The 16,472-nt window shown below is 43.0% G+C and overlaps 1 protein-coding gene across 4 annotated transcripts in view; it reads right to left on the reverse strand.

Annotated features, from left to right (window-relative positions):
* Positions 1–1,441: 1,441 nt before the first annotated feature.
* The window catches only part of TUBE1 (tubulin epsilon 1), a 108,327-nt gene continuing 93,296 nt past the window's right edge, over positions 1,442–16,472 (reverse strand). For all 4 annotated transcript variants that reach the window (XM_069234536.1, XM_069234537.1, XM_069234535.1 and 1 more), the window contains 2 exons: positions 11,249–11,423; positions 1,442–2,032 (listed from right to left, as the gene is read on the reverse strand). In XM_069234536.1, coding sequence (XP_069090637.1) covers positions 1,874–2,032; positions 11,249–11,423 — 334 coding nt within the window. In that variant the 3' untranslated portion in view covers positions 1,442–1,873. The remainder of the gene's footprint in view (positions 2,033–11,248; positions 11,424–16,472) is intronic.

A 16,472-nucleotide genomic window follows, 5' to 3' on the forward strand; every position in this document is an offset into this window, starting at 1 on the left:
AAACTCAAGGCCAATGGCGGAAATGGATGATAATATATGGATTTACTGCACTTGACAATCCACAATTGCTGCATAATTTGCAGATTTCAAAAAGCTCTAATGGATCAAAAGTTACTGCCAATGTACTACAACTGGTAGCACACTATAGAAGACACGTTGCAAATGTTAAATGATCAACTTTCAGTTACTGATTGCTGTATTCAGGTGTTAGGACGGTGGATGAAGTGAAATATTTGTTGGTCAGGCCCTGCGCACAGCCACTCGCAGGAGCCTATACTTTCCTGTGCACAGTGGGGGTTGGCCAGGTCTGCGTCCAACCTCCCCATGGACATCAACACCGCCAGAGATTCCCACCCCTCATTTCTGTTATTTATTTTTTTAAGATGTTTAATTCCCATACTGTCGCACACACTACACCTTTATGGTACTGCAGGACCATTTCAGCTTCACATAATGAAGCTTGTGTGGTCCTGTAGTACCATGGGATAATGCTAGAGCACCTGCTCCTGCAAGGGTCAAGTGGTACCTCACGGGACTGGTGTGCTGGGTCCTGCAGAAGAACTGCAGTACTCGGGGCACAAAATGTTTTTTTAATTATTTTTTGGCCCCTGAAACTTCCCCACCCTCACATGCATCCTAGCGTCGGTATTTGTCTTCAATTTGCAGCCAGCCAATCATATTTCTTGGTACCACCGGACTGTTACCAGTCCAGCTGTACTAAAAAGGTCAATGGAAGAAAAAGCTGTTTGAGCGAATCAGAGGCCCTTATGTTTTTTTAATTTATCGCACTGCAATTACGATAATATAAACACCCTCATAAACAACCAGAGTCCCTCTTTAAATGTGATTTTCTCGAAAACGGCTGAACAGATTTACACGAAACAACTCTATTCAGCTGGTTTTTTTTTCGGTATCGTTTTCCAAACAGTCCTATGAGAATTAACACTAGAAAACAAAGTTTCGGAAACCCCCATTCTCCTTGGCCCTCCACCTGACTGATAACCTCGAAAATTTCCAGGAAGGAACAGAGGCCGATTAATTTTTTGGGAAAGTTTCGGTCGATTAATTTTTTGGGAAAGTTTAATGAAACTTTGTCAAATTGCTCCAAAGTTATTAGCAAAACAAAAAAGCTTTTCCCATGGAAACTCTGACCTAACTAAAACTATACGTTGGCAACCGAAACTGTGTGATATATGCGCATGCCCAGATACATACGCACTGAAACATTTCTTTTTTTGTCAACGTTGTCTTTATCAAAAATGTGTAAGGATGTTCAGGCAAAAGCAATATTTCCAGGTCGTTATCACATATCAGTAAAAGCTCGACCTTAGAATTCTGAATACCCATTTCCTCCAGTGCACAAGATAGTGCAAAGACAATGTTATTTGATTTAAATGTGAGACACATTTTTAAACATCATTTAAATCACATTATATACATCTTTGAAAAGCTCAAAAATAATTTATATATTTTACAGAATCTTACAAATACACAATATAGACATTTTTGGGAAAATACATTAATTTAAATTCACATAACTTACACCATCACAACATGTTCACCATGAGGTATAATGAAAAAAGGCAACACATAATAGAATCTCCAGTCTCCACGCTGCCTGTGAAAAGTCGAGTTGTAACTTGTTCCCGGCTTCTTTCTAGTTTGGTAGCTTTCGCTCCAAATCATATTCAACGTCAAGAACACCACATAAAAAAAACTCACCCCATCTTTACTCTGTGACTCAAAATATTATGGAGTAAAAAAAAAAGGCAAGTGTAAAGCACGAGTCTTGTAAAAAATCTTGTAAATCTGCTATTTTAATTCGCAATTATTGTCCGTTTTTTCTGCTGGCTTTGATTCTTGGCAAAAGTCACTATAAGGCAATACTGAGCCTTGGTGAATCGGGGATGAAAACACCTCTAGTAGCATCCAGCTGATTGTACTCCTCAATAAGTGAAGATAAAGAGGAAACGGCCTCAGTGAAACAACTTTGCTCCATACCATCCACATGCAGGTAATGGTGAAGATGAGCCTGTCAAGGTAAGGAAGAATACAACATAAAACCAAAGGGACTAGATTTTTGCTCAAATGTTTATGTAAGATGCAGTTTTAACCCTCAAATGCGCCATATTTACTTTAGATACATAGTGTGCCTTCACCACTTTAGACATGCAAATACATTGTATAATTGTTTTTTTAATACACAGAAAGGATATGTTTGATACACATTATGTTAGAATAATCGGAAAGATAAATGAACATTTAATTATCTTACTAGACATTTATTTTCATTGATCATACATTTTAGACAATTACTCATTTTTTCCATTTGATTTGTTGACAATACCTTGTATTGGCTAAACACAAAAGAGCACAACCGTGAATAAACATGTAATGGTCTTGGTGAATAATTTAATGAAACTTAGACATGTATGGCTTGCATACACTTCAGAAGAGCTCCCACTATTCCCAAATGCAGAACCTATGATTACGGGGGTATGTTAATAAAAGCTCCTTTTCAAGAAAATTGCCCGAGCTTCACCGTTCTCTCTGCAAGAGTCAACCAATATTAACCCTTATTGTCTTGTTGACGCTATGAACGTATTACTTTTTTGTGCATTCTGGGCTCTTCATTCGTGCAACTGTGTTAGAACTAGACGCTCTAGTTGGCAGTCACTTTACACCCTCTCCAACCAGGGACCCTCACTCTAGTCAGGGTAAGTGAGTTACACACTTAAGATAACCCCTGCTCACTCCCTTGGTTGCTTGGCACAAGCAGTCAGGCTTATCTCAGAGGCAATGTGTAAGGTATTTGTGTACACACACACACACACACACACACACACACACACATACACACACACACACACACACACACACACACACAGTAAAAACACCAGAAAAGTACTCAACACCAGTTTGCAATGTGTAAGGTATTTGTGTGTACACACACACGCACACACACACACACACACACACACACACACACAGTAAAAACACCAGAAAAGTACTCAACACCAGTTTAGAAAAACAGATTATATTTATCTGAGTAAAACAGGACCTAAACGACAAAAATCCAACATACACAAATAAAGTTATCACTTTTTAAAGGTTTAAAAGGGTCTTATTCCTGGAAAATCAGTGGTTGTATCCTTATAGCACACAATACCTTGGATGTGTCAAAAACAAAGGTAATGCAGGCCACAAAGGAGGTGATGCGTCGGAAAATCAAGCAATGAGTTGATTATTTCCCAGCTGGATGGGCAATGCATGAATTCTTTTCCCGCTATGTTAGTGGTGCGTGGATTCTTTTCCCGCAGGATGGGCAATGCGTGGATTCTTTTCCCAGTGGGCTGGTGACCCGTCGGTTCGTTACTGCGGTGCAGCGTCGTTGAAGAAAATGATGCCCTTGAATGATGTGTGGAAAATCCAGACACACAGCGACGATGGGTCTGTGCTGAAGCAGGTGATGTGTTGATTTCGCAGCTGCAAGACAGTCACTGCATCAATTTTTTTAGCTGCGGTGCAGGTGCTGCATTGATTTTTCTGCTGCAACGGCCTTGGTGCGTGGATTCCATTTCAGGTCACCAACTTCTACTTCTACTTCCAAGGGCCCATGGACTGTATTTGGCACCACTTGACAGGTCAGGACTCTTAGCGAAGGAGCCCAGGCACTGGCAGATGAAGTCTTTGATGTCCCTGAGACTTCACAGCACGAGGCAAGCTCAGTTCAAGCCCTTGGAGAACCTTGGAAAGCAGGATGTAGAAAGCAAAGTCCAGTTCTTTCACTGCCAGTGCAGAAGCAGCAGGTCAGCACAACAAAACAACAGACAGAGTGGCAGTTCCTCCTACAGCATTCATCTCTTCTCCCTGGCAGACTGTGCCCAGTCCAGAAGTGGGGTCATTAGTACAATACTTATACTCATTTCTGCCTTTGAAGAAGGCAAACTTCAAAGGAAAGTCATTGTAGTGTACAAGTCCCTGCCTGTTCCTGTCCTGGCCCCAGACACACTATAAGGGGTTGAGACTGCTTTGTGTCAGAGCAGGCACAGCCCTATTCAGATGCAAGGGTCAGCTCCTCCCTTCACTTTAGCCCAGGAAGACCCATAAGGATATGCAGGACACACCTCAGTTCCCTTTGTGTGACTGTCTAGAGTGAATTCACAAACAGCCAAACTGTCAGTCTGACCCAGACGTGTATTCAGCAGCCAGGCTGAGGCACAGAATGGTTAAGCAAGAAAATGCCTACTTCCTAAAAGTGTCATTTTCAAACTTACAATCTAAAAACCAACTTTGCCAAAAGATGTATTTTTAAGTTGTGAGTTCAGAGACCTCAAACTCCAAATCTCGATCTGCTCCCAATGGGAAACTGCACTTAACAGATAATGGTGGTCATTACAACCTCGGCGGTCTTTTTACAAGACCGCCGAGGGACTGCCGTGCTGAAGACCGCCAGTGCAGGCGGTTTTCCGCTCGGCGCATTAGGACCGCTGGCAGCCTTCCGTCCTTTTCTGGACGGAGAGCCGCCAGCAGCCATACTGGCGGACGGCGGGGAAGTGGAGGTAGCTCCACCTCCACCGCCCCGTCAACAGAACACCGCCCACCGAATCACGTCCTGTGATTCGGCGTGGCGGTGTTCTGTTGACGGGGTGCTGGCGGCGGAGCTGCCCCCATGGATCCCATCCCGGAGGATCAACGGACCATGTAAGTTGATCGTCCGTTAGGGGAGGGGGGGTGGGGGGGTGTTGTGTGATGTGTGGGTGCATGGGGGTGTGCATGTGTGTATGTAGAGGGGGTGTGTGAGTGCATGTATGCATGCGGGGTGTTGTGTGTTTGGAAATTAGTGCATGTCTGTCTGTATGTATGTCTGTATGGATGTGTGCATGTATGTCTGAATGTGGGTGTGTGCGTATGACTGTGTGTGTGGCTGTTGGCATGTATGTTGGTGTGTGTGCGGTTATGTGTGGTGGTGGTGTCTGCGTGCGTGTCGGGTGTGAATGTGTAATGTAATGTTGGGGGTAGCGGTGGGGAGGGGGGTCCTGCCACCTTTGGGGGTGGCAGGGGTGGTAGGGGGTGTAGGGGAAGGACGCGGGGTGGGGGGTGGGGGAGTCCCCTATCAGTGCCAGGGAAGGATTTCATGGCGGTTCCTAACCCCATGAAATCCATGGGGGTCAGCTGGGTCATGATACCGCCGGCGGTATTGTGACGACCCCCGGGCTGGAGACCCTGGTCTCCAGCCCAGCGGTCAGATCGGAGAAGTGGCGGATGACCATGGCGGTAACCGCCATGGTCATAATTCATAATTCCAAAATTTTTACCGCCAGCCTGTTGGCGGTAAGACCGCCGCTTCTCCGCCAACCGCCAGGGTTGTAATGAGGGCCATTGTAAAGCAGTCCCCATGGAGAGATAGGCCTTGCAATAGTGAAAACAGAATTTAGCAGTATTTCACTATTAGGACATGTAAAATACAGCAGTACATGTCATACCTTTGACATACACCGCACCTTGCCCATGGGGCTGCATTGGGCCTACCTTAGGTGCAGCTTACATGTAGAAAAAGGGAAGGTTGAGTACACTTGCCATGTCGAACTGGCAGTTCAAAACTGCACACAGACACTGCAGTGGCAGGTCTGAGACATGTTTATAGGGCTACTTATGTGGATGGCACAATCAGTACTGCAGGCCCACTAGTAGCATTGATTTACAGACCCTGGGCACACAAAGGGCACTTTACTAGGGTCTTACTACTAAATCATATATGTCAATCATGGAAAAATTAATCACCAATCCAATTTAGATAGAAAGAACTTGCACTTTAGCAATGGTCAGCAGTGGTAAAGTGCCCAGAGTCCTAAAGCCATCAAAAACTAAAATCAGCACAGGATAAAAAAAACAGGAGGTCAGAAGCCAAAAAGACTGGGGAAACCACACCAAGAGCTGACAGGTCTAACAAACCCTTACAAAATTATCTGTTTGCAAAGCTGAAGAGATGAAAATACATAGTTTTTTCACTTCATATCAAAATGAAGACCATCAGAAAAAGGGATAATATGCATTTTTTTTTATTATGAATACACAATGGAAACGATTAGCGGAAAACCACCAAGAATGTTTGGTTGACCAAGGCAAACTGAAAAAACTCTGTATTTTGTTCTGACATTTAAAAACAGGTAACGCTTTCCTTCTAGCACATTTTTAGTGAATAGGAAGGTCCTAGATATAGAATGCGCTGTTTAATGATTATGGGAATAAAAGACTAGATTTTCATTGTAATAGAACTATCCGAGGATGTTTATCAAGCTGTAATACATGTAGCACATTTCAAAAGAAGGTCAAGCAGAAATGCTGGTTTAGTGTTCCTAACTTTACGTGATAAATACCACTCTTGGAGTCAAGCAATAGCTAAACGCATAAAAACATACATTTTTGAAGTCTTAAAACCGGGGAATCTGTGTACTGGTAGCACATCTTCCTTGCAGTGAATGGTTTTTTAAACGATCGAAAAGAAAATGCCAGTTGAAGGAACTTTGCATAGTTTACTAAAAGATTCATGTTCACTTGACCCTCTCTGAGGCTAAGGCAAGCTCGTGTCAAAAATGAACCCGATTTTGTCATATTTTCATTCTTCTGGATGGATGTCCCAGGACATGTAATGCATACAAATGATGTGACTGCCTTGACAAAGCTCATGGGTTTTAATAGCCAGAACAAACCTCTTGTCAGCAAAACAAACAGAAAATACGTTCTCCTGTGATTTCCTGTTACTAAATTCCTCATTTAACTTATCTTCGTGTGGCCTGGATTAACTGAATTAAGTCAATTAGTATGCTTATACTAGTCCTGGATTCCACTGTGTTCAGAATGGTGTGTATATGGGTATCCTATAGATTAGGAGTTGTCCATCGTTATGTGCTGGTGAGGGCAAAAAACACTGTAAGCACTCATGTATGTATGTATGACCTCCCAACACTTCAGCAAATAGGGGTAATTAATGTGTCCTGCCTTTCCTCACTGGCCTGTTACGCGTCATTAAATGTAATCAAGAATTGTTCATAAAAACATTGAAGTGTTACATTCTTTTTCACCCTAACCAGTACATTAGCACCCTGGTAAATTAAAGGGGGAGATCATCAAGATATGTCTCTTTCTCCTTCCCCTATCTCACCATTGTGTCTTCAGATGCCTGTTTCCCTCTTCAGCCCTTCCATGCCTCATTTTCTCTCATCTCTGCTCGCAATAATTCTTGTCAAATGTCTCACCTCTTTGCCTTGATACATATCCCCATCGCCCTTTCCGCCCCTTCGTGTCTCCCTATTGTTTCTTTCTCCCTCTTGGTGCCTCTCTTTCACTGTTTCATCGCTGTACCTTAAAGTCTCTTTGCCACACTGAATGTCATTCTCTCTCACTTCTGTCTCCTGACTTTATCATTTTTAGCCACTCTATATTTGTCCTAACTGCACCTTAAGGTTTTTTCGGTATTATCTGCATCTTAAGGTTTCTCTATGTCTCACATGTATTTAAGGTATCTCTCAATCTCTCTGTTTTATCTCTGTCCTTTAAGGTTTTCTTTAGTATATCCCTAGTTTGGAACCGGGGAAATTACATCTTCTCCAACTAAATATGAATCTTTTAAGTACCAGCTTTAACTATGCTTTGGAAAATAGAATAATTGCAGTACAAACATCAGGATGTCAGTGTCTTAAAATACAAAAATGAACTATCATTTCTTTTTTTTTAAATTGGGTACATAAACTCAATTTCGAATTACAAAAGCTTACACTTGCCTATAAACCAAACATTATTGGTTTATTGACCACAATTAGTCCACAAGCTTCATTATGCAATTTTGGTTAAGAACTTAGGGCCAGATGTACAAAGCTGTTTGCGACGTGCAAAATGCACTTTGCAATGCACAAACCTCGATTTGGGATTTGGTAACCTGGTTACCGAATCGCAAAACGGGTTTGCGAGTCTCAATTAGGAAGGGGTGTTCCCTTCCTAATTGCAAGTCGCAGTGCAATGCAGGAATGCTTTGTGACCGTGAACGTGGTCGCAAACCAATCGCAGTTTGCACCCTTTTGTAATGGGTGGTAACCCATTCGCAAAAGGGAAGGGATCCCTATGGGACCACTTCCCCGTTGAGAATGGAACTGCAAACAAAAATTCAGAGCAGGCACTGGTCCTATGGACCACTGCCTGCTCTGAAAAAATGAAAGGAAAACATTTAATTTTTCGTTTTTGTAATGCATCTCGTTTTCCTTTAAGAAAAACGGGCTGCATTACAAAAAACAAAAAACAAAACAAAAACCTGCTTTATTAAAAAGCAGTCACAGACATGGTGGTCTGCTGTCCGCAGCAGGCCACCATCCCTGTGAGGGCCGCCACTCGCAAGGGGGTCGCAAATTGTGACCCACCTCATGATTATTCATGAGGTGGGCCTTTGCGACCCCTTCGCAATTTGCGGGTCGCAATTCGGAATCTTCCTAAATCTGGCCCCTAATGTTCAACTACTACCCACAGAAAAATACTGTCTAACATGCCCATACAATCTCACAAACAAACCATTAGGAGCCAACCATCAGCAAAGCATACTAAAGGAGGCCTCTATAACCCCAGACGTGAGTACCATCATGGCAGTCATGACCTACTTATTCCAGATGCCAAATATGAGTCAAATGGTATGTTTGGCCACGTCAGAGAGCCACTACATTTCAAGCACGGAGTGTAACACCTCACCAGTGAAAGAAACGCACATACAAAAGACACACTTTTCAGCTACCTGGATGCAGGAGTAGAGGGGAATCCAAAGCAGATTTACTCTGGTTTGGATTCTCAACTGCTTTACATATGTATCCATACCACTTGTGCTACAATAAGCAGCTCTCAAGAACAACACACCCAAATCTATTCTGTCTCCTGAAGACACTACACTGTTTGACGTTCTACAGGAAGGCCTCAATTTGACAGGCAAACAATGTGACTGACAGCATAGGCCAGCGAAACAGGAAAACATCATGTGGTGGAACTTTTGCTAGCTTCCGTGCTGTCAATCACGCTAATTGTGCGAGCACAGGGTCCCTGGCACTGGCTGGGACAAGGGAAGTGGATTGAGAACTGAGGGCCACATTTTGGTCAATGAACATTCTAACTTCCACTCCGAGTCTAAGTTGCACATTTGAACGGGGAATCCACCAATTGAGAAGCACTATTCTAAGTAGGGATTCACTTCTAACTCAGAGGGTCTGCAAATATTAGGTGCTGACTCGCGCAAATATTCAGGAGGAAGCACCAAAAACTCCAGACCTCAAAGTCATGGCTGATGGAAGTCTATAAAACCTTTTGGAAAAAAATAAGGGGTGGTTCAAAAGATACTCTTTTTCATATAGACTGATCGAAGAATCAATAGGAAAGCCCAGCGTGATAAACAATGCATTGAAGAATGATCTTATTTGCTTCAACACATAGCAGCTCTCACGTTTAAAATGTTTAAAACAAAATGTAAGCCATGCCAAAAGACAAGTGACAGAGGCATGAGTCTTATAAACCCTTATAAAGACAAGCATTTGCTCGAGTTGGAGCTATTAGCGTTGTAAACTCCTAACCGGACTTTTCTTGCCACATAAATTGAAAGAAAAAAAACTGAGCGAGATCGCATTATGTAAAACCCAGCGCAATCACGTTGAAATTGAAAACCCCCAAAATTTGCCTGATCGCACTATGTAAAATCCAGCACAATTGCGCTGCGTAGAAAATGAAAAAGATAAAGTACTGCAGAACCCAGGCTGAAAACATGGAGCCTTTATGTTTTCAGTAGTTGGCCGGTGCCTCGAGGAGGGCTAAACACCAGAAAAGGCATGACGTATGCATGCCTTTCACTAATGAAATCAAGCGGATTTTAAAAGGCAGGCCCACAAACCAATGATAGTGACAGGCATGCATGGGCGTGGTTAAAAGCCCAAAGAGAGATTACATCAGGGACAGAGCGCTTGTGTGCTCAACCCTAAAAAATGAGAAATCTAGGGCATCAGATGGCAATGTTCAAAATGAAAACAGCCAAGAAATTGAAGCCAAAAGTGACAGTAATGTTAACAAGCATTGAATCAACTAATAGATTTGGGCGGTCTATTGACCCCAGCTGTTCGACAAATGAATTCCCCTTACGAAGCAGATTGTGAGATACAAAATGCGTGCTGGGAGTGGTCCTGCTTTGCTCAAAAGACATCTTTGATACTACAGTTTATCTAGGGCATTGATATTGTCATCCGCTTAGGAAAATAATTAAACCAAAGAACATGCACTGTCTCAAGCTAAATCTCACATCTGCAGTCTATCAAAAGGACCCCAATGGGATCACAAATCGGACAGTGTAACCATCTATAAGATGCCATAGCCCTAATAGTTAGCCCAGCCAAGCAATGGCAAACCACGAAACACACATGAAACCTCATGATTCACGGCACTAACCCAAATCCCATAAACTCTCTGAATTTGTTTTTCTTCTACTGTTTTAAAGAACTGATAGCATGAGGTAAATTAACGTATAAATCTGCCTGGAGATGGCAGAGCTCAAACACAGAAGGTGGAGAAGGTAACTTGATTTGCTAGAGGCAGCACCTGCACTTTTAATCCAACTGATTTATGAAGCCTGGACAGAAGTCTTCTTTTGATCTGCATAATCACCAGTAAAAAGGTTTGATGAAAGGTCATTGTAAAAACAAGGGGAGTCAGGATTGACTAGATCACATTATCCTTTTCAACAATTTCCCTCTGTTGGTTCAGGGTGAGTGAATTTTCTGATCCAAACATTTAATATTCACAATCAAAACAGATCTATGTGGAGCAAAACGAAACTGCTGCTCTATCATGGCAGGGATATTATGACCAAGGGTGGGAACTTGTGAGAACAGGAAGAAACTGTGCAGCAGAGTACCAAGAGCAGGCAAAGAGGGACAGGATAATAGGTAGGCCTGGACTTGGTTTTCATTAACATTTCTGCATGATAGAGTGCCTAACAAGAATTTCTAACGGTACCATTTAGTAGAGGAGCAATCTGATGTAATTTCCTCATAGGCAGGCCAGCTCACATATTTGTAGCCTGAACCTTAATCATATGACACTTTTTAAATCGATGCTACAGTGTTCACTTCAGAAGGAATACACAAGTCGGATCCTGTGGGAACGCATATTATCACTACGAGTTCAGTTAAAAAGTGTTAATTTTCCATGACCAGTTTTAACCCCCACGTACCTTTTTCTTATAAAGTTTGGAGAATCGGTCTCTGAGCTCCACAAAGGTAGGTTTTACACAGGTGTTGTTTGCCAGAGCTAGGAGTGAGTGAGAATGACCAACAGGAGGCACTGAACACAAGCCGGTTTTCCACCCCTCCTGATTCCAGGAGACGAAGTGAAGTGAAGGCTTTAGCCTGAAGAATAGAAATGTTTGAATGAGTTATTATTGTACTGTTCTCATGAATGACTGAATGAAAGACTTTTAAGAAGGAACTTTTAACCTTGAAGCACACTAATCTACCCTTCAGAGACTTCATATTAAGTTTTTGTATTACAGTTTTCACAACTTATGCAAACACCATTCAGACTTAGGGACAAATTAGGAAAATATTGTGTATAAGTGAAGACATTACTGAGTACACAAAACCAGGCAAGGAAAATGTTACTTACCTGTAGATATCTGTTCGTGGCATGTAGTGCTGTAGATTCACATGCTGTGCATAATCCTGCCATCTAGTGTTGGGCTCAGAGTGTTGCAACTTTTTATCTTTCGAGAATTGTTTGAGTCACAGGATCAAGTGGCTCTTCCTTCTTGGTGATACTTGCTCATGGGCATCGAGTCCTTTGTTAGATTGTTTTCGGCAGGTGGGTGAGAGGTATAGTATAGAGAAGTATAGAAAGATGTATGTCTATACGAATATAAGTAACTGTTAGAAATGGGGTTTTTGGTTGGCAGTCAGGTTACCCCCTGTCCAAGCAAGGACCCTCACTCTAGTCAGGGTAAGTGACACACAATCCAAATTATCCTGTGCCCACCCTCTGGTAGCTTGGCACTGAGCAGTCAGGCTTAACTTAGAAGGCAATGTGTAAAGTAATTGTGCAATAATTTATACAATAACACAATATAGCACCACGGAAATACACCACACAGTGTTTAGAACAATATATAATATTTATCTGGATAAATGCAGGTCAAAACAATCAAAGTTGCAATAAGTAAAGGTTGAGATATTACTGAAAAGTGATATAAAGTGTCTTAAGTCTTTTAGAAGCAAATAAAGTCTCTTTCAAGCACAAAATACCTGATTCACGTGAAAAATCCCTGCAAAGAGTCGCAGAGGAGATGCGTGGAAACAAAGGGGTGTGCGTCGACTTCTCAGGCCGCACACGGTAATGCGTCATTTAGTTTTCACGCAGGAACGGCAGTGCGTCGATTTCTGGTGCTCGGTCTTGGATCCTCTTCGGGTTGCAAGGTTTTTAGACACCCTGGGAAAGATGTGTGGATTTACTGCGCTGGCAGGAAGAAGTCACAGACGCTGCATCGATTCAGTGTCCGTTGCGTCTAATTTTCTCCCTCAGGGTAGGCGCTGCGTTGATTCCTCCCTGGAAGTCAGGCTGCGTCGTTCCGACTCGGCTGTGCGCCGATTCGGTGGCCCGTGCTTTGAATTTCCTGGTGCTATGCTGCTGCTGCGTAGATCTGCTCGTTGCGAAGTCAGGCTGCGTTGTTCCGGATCGTTGTGCGGTGAAATTTTCACCACGGTGCAGGCTGTGTGTTGTTTCTGGCAGGCTGTGCGTCGAATTTTGCCACACAAGGAGTACGTCTTGTAGAGATGAAGTCTTTTTGGTCCTGAGACTTCAGGGAACAGGAGGCAAGCTCCATCCAAGCCCTTGGAGAGCACTTCTTCACCACTGCCAGAGAGCAGCAAGGCAGCAGGGAAACAGCAAGGCAGCAGTCCTTCACAGAAAGCAGTCAGGTGAGTCCTTTGGGCAGCCAGGCAGTTCTTTTTGGCAGGATGCAGGTTCTGGTTCCAGTTTTCTTCCCCAGGAAGTGTCTGAGTTGGTAGAGGCAGAGGCCCTGTTTATATACCCAAATGTGCCTTTGAAGTGAGGGAGACTTCAAAGAGTGGCTTAGAAGTGCAGCAGGTCCTCTTTCAGTTCAATCCTGTCTGCCAGGGTCCCAGTAGGGGGTGTGGCAGTCCTTTGTGTGAGAGCAGGCCCTCGACCCTCCCAGCCCAGGAAGACCCATTCAAAATGCAGATGTATGCAAGTGAGGCTGAGTACCCTGTGTTTGGGGTGTGTCTGAATGAATGCACAAGGAGTTGTCAACTAAACCCAGCCAGACGTGGATTGTGAGGCACAGAAAGATTTAAGTGCAGGGAAATGCTCACTTTCTAAAAGTGGCATTTCTAAAATAGTAATATTAAATCCAACTTCACAAGTCAGCAGACCTGAGACAAGGTTCAGGGGCTACTTAAGTGGGTGGCACAATTAGTGCTGCAGGCCCACTAGTAGCATTTAATTTACAGGTCCTGGGCACACAAAGTGCACTCTACTAGGGACTTTTAGGTACATTAAATAGTCCAATTGGGTCTGATCCAATGTTACCATGTTTAAAGGGAGACAGCATATGCACTTTAGCACTGGTTAGTAGTGGTAAAGTGCGCAGAGTCTAAAAAACAGCAAAAACAGTATCCAAAAAGTGGAGGGAGGCAGGCAAAATGTTAGGGGTGACCACCCTAAGACCGTCAGGTCTAACAGTAACTATCTACAACTATACACAAAGTACAAACCAACTGCAACGGCCCAAAGGTTCCCGGGCAGGAGGGAGGGCGCATGTGAATCTACAGCACTGCATGCCACGAACAGATGTCTACGGGTGAGTATATTTTCCGTTTGATGGCATGTGTGACTGTAGATACACATACTGTGCGTAGACTCTAAAGCAGTCCCTCCTTAAAAATGCAGTGGCTAACCTGTGGGAGTCGCAGTTGTCTGAAAATGTGTTCTTAGGACAGCTTGTCCTACATTGGCTTGCTGACGAGCCTGTACAACTATGCAGTAGTATTTTGTAAACGTGTGTGGTGTAGACCAGGTAGCTGCTTTGTAAATGTCAGCTAAGGGAATATTCCTAAAAATGCCTTAGTGGTACCTTTTTTCCTTGTGCAATGTGCTTTAGGAGAAAGTGGTAATTGTCTTTTTGCTTTAGCATAACATATTTATATACATTTTACAATCCACCTACGATGCTGTTTTTTGTAACAGAATTTCCCTTATGTGGTACAGCAAAAACTACAAAAAGTTACTTTGTTCTCCTTAATTATTTTGTCCTGCAATGTAATACATGAGAGCTCTTTTAACAACTAATGTGTGTAGTGCTCTTTCTTCTAGAGTCTGATTGTTTGAATAAAATGGAGGTCCCATGAACCTGCAGGTAACTGAAGGTAGACAAATTCTACGACTTCAGGAGCCATATCGCAAGGTTGAGTGTTTTGGGATCCGGATGTCTTGTCTGTTGTAAATTTTGTGTGAGAAGGTCTGGTCTGTTGGGGAGTCTCTTGTGAGGTACTAGGGAGAGATCCAGTAGAGTTTTAAATTAATACTGGTGAGCCCATGTGGGTGCTACCAAGATCAGTTTGAGAGAAGTTTGTTTGAGTTTGCGCACTAGGAATGGGATGAGTGGGAGAGGTGGAAAAGCGTAAGCAAATATCCCTGGCTAGTTGGTCCATAGGGCATTGCCCTTGGACCGGGGTGTGGTTACCTGGATACGAAGTTTTAGCATTTTGAGTTTTCTGCTGTGACGAATGGGTCTATGTGAGGTGTTCCCCACTTTTGAAAGTACTTTTGAAGAACTACTGGGTGGAGTTTTCATTCGTGGATTTGTTGCTGCGTCTGCTTAACAGGTCTGCAAAATCGTTGTCTGTCCTTGAGAGATATTCTGTCAGTAGATAAATGTGACGATTATGAGTCCAGCTCCAGATTGTTTGTGCTAATTGAGACAACTGGAGAGAGCATGCCCTCCTGTTTCTGTAGCCAATACATTGCAGTTATGTTGTCTGTGCAAATCAAAACAGATTTGTGCATCAATTGAGGCAGAAAAGCTTTTAGGGCTAGAAAGACTGCTTGCAGTTTCAAAACATTGATGTATATGGTCTGGTGGCTGGAGTACCATGATCCTTGCACTCTTAGGTTGTGGAGATGAGCCCCCCACCCTGTAAAGGAGGCATCAGAGGTTAGAACTATTTGGGGAGCTCGGTCTTGAAACGGTCACCCTTTGAGAAGATTGTTGGAATTCTACAACAGGAGAGAGCTGTAGGCTGTGCGAACCACCAACACTAGATCCTGAGGACGACCCTAAGCTTGCGACCACTGCTGAGAGAGACACTGTTGTAGGGGCCGCATATGAAGTCTGGCATGAGGGACGATGGCAATACAGGATGCCATCATGCCTAGCAGTCTCATCAGTGTTTTTACTCTGTATATTTGATTGAACTGTATTTGAGAAATTGTTTCTTGAAAATTGTGGCATGTGCTGGATTGGGGTAAGCAAGCCCTAATTGTGTGTTGAGTACAGCCGCTAGATACGGTTGAATCTGGAGAGGCTGCAGGTGTGATTTTAGGATGTTTATTGCAAACCTTAATTTGTGAAGAAGTTTTATTGTTGTTTGAGTGTGCGACTAACTTAGACTTAAAGTGTTGGCTTTGATCAACCAATTGTCCAAGTAAGAAAATACATGTATGTGTTACCTTCTGAGATGTGCTGCGACTACTACTAGACACTTAGGGCCTGATTACAACTTCGGCGGAGGGGGTCCATTATATCCTATGGAACTCATAGTATGGTGGGCGGGATATCCGTCACATTTTGGACGGATTAACTCCCTCCGCCAAAGTTGTAATCAGGCCCTTAGTGAATAACCTGTGAGCGGTTCTGACTCTGAAAGGTAGAACTTTGAACTGATATTCTTGTCCTGCCACTACAAATCTTAGCTATTTGCAGTGTGCAGGATGAATTGAAATGTGAAAGTAGGCGTCCTTTGGATCTAGAATGGTAATGAAGTCACCTTTAAGTAGTAATGTAATTACATCTTGAAAGATTAATATATGAAAATGTTCTCAGAGAATATATTGATTTATTAGTCTGAGATCCAAACTGGGCCTGAGAGTGTTGTCTTTTTGGGAATGAGAACGTAGAGAGTGCTCTCTTGTTCCTTGATATTGTATGGGAACAGTTTCTATTGCTTCTTTTACCAGTAGAGATTGTACCTCTTCTTTCTGAGTGAGATGTTCTGTTGACATTTCATGTCTGCCAGGTTGAAAGTTTGGGGGTGTTGACATAAGTTCTAGGCAACAACAGTGGTGGATAATGGATAAGACCCGTTGGTCCAATGTTCTCTGTCCATTGTTTGTCGTAAAATTGATGCCTCCACCCCCCCCACTAGAGTGGAACGAGGAGGAAGAATGTG

This window comes from Pleurodeles waltl, chromosome 5 (genome assembly GCF_031143425.1).
Source record: "Pleurodeles waltl isolate 20211129_DDA chromosome 5, aPleWal1.hap1.20221129, whole genome shotgun sequence".
Classification (NCBI taxonomy): Eukaryota; Metazoa; Chordata; class Amphibia; order Caudata; family Salamandridae; genus Pleurodeles; species Pleurodeles waltl.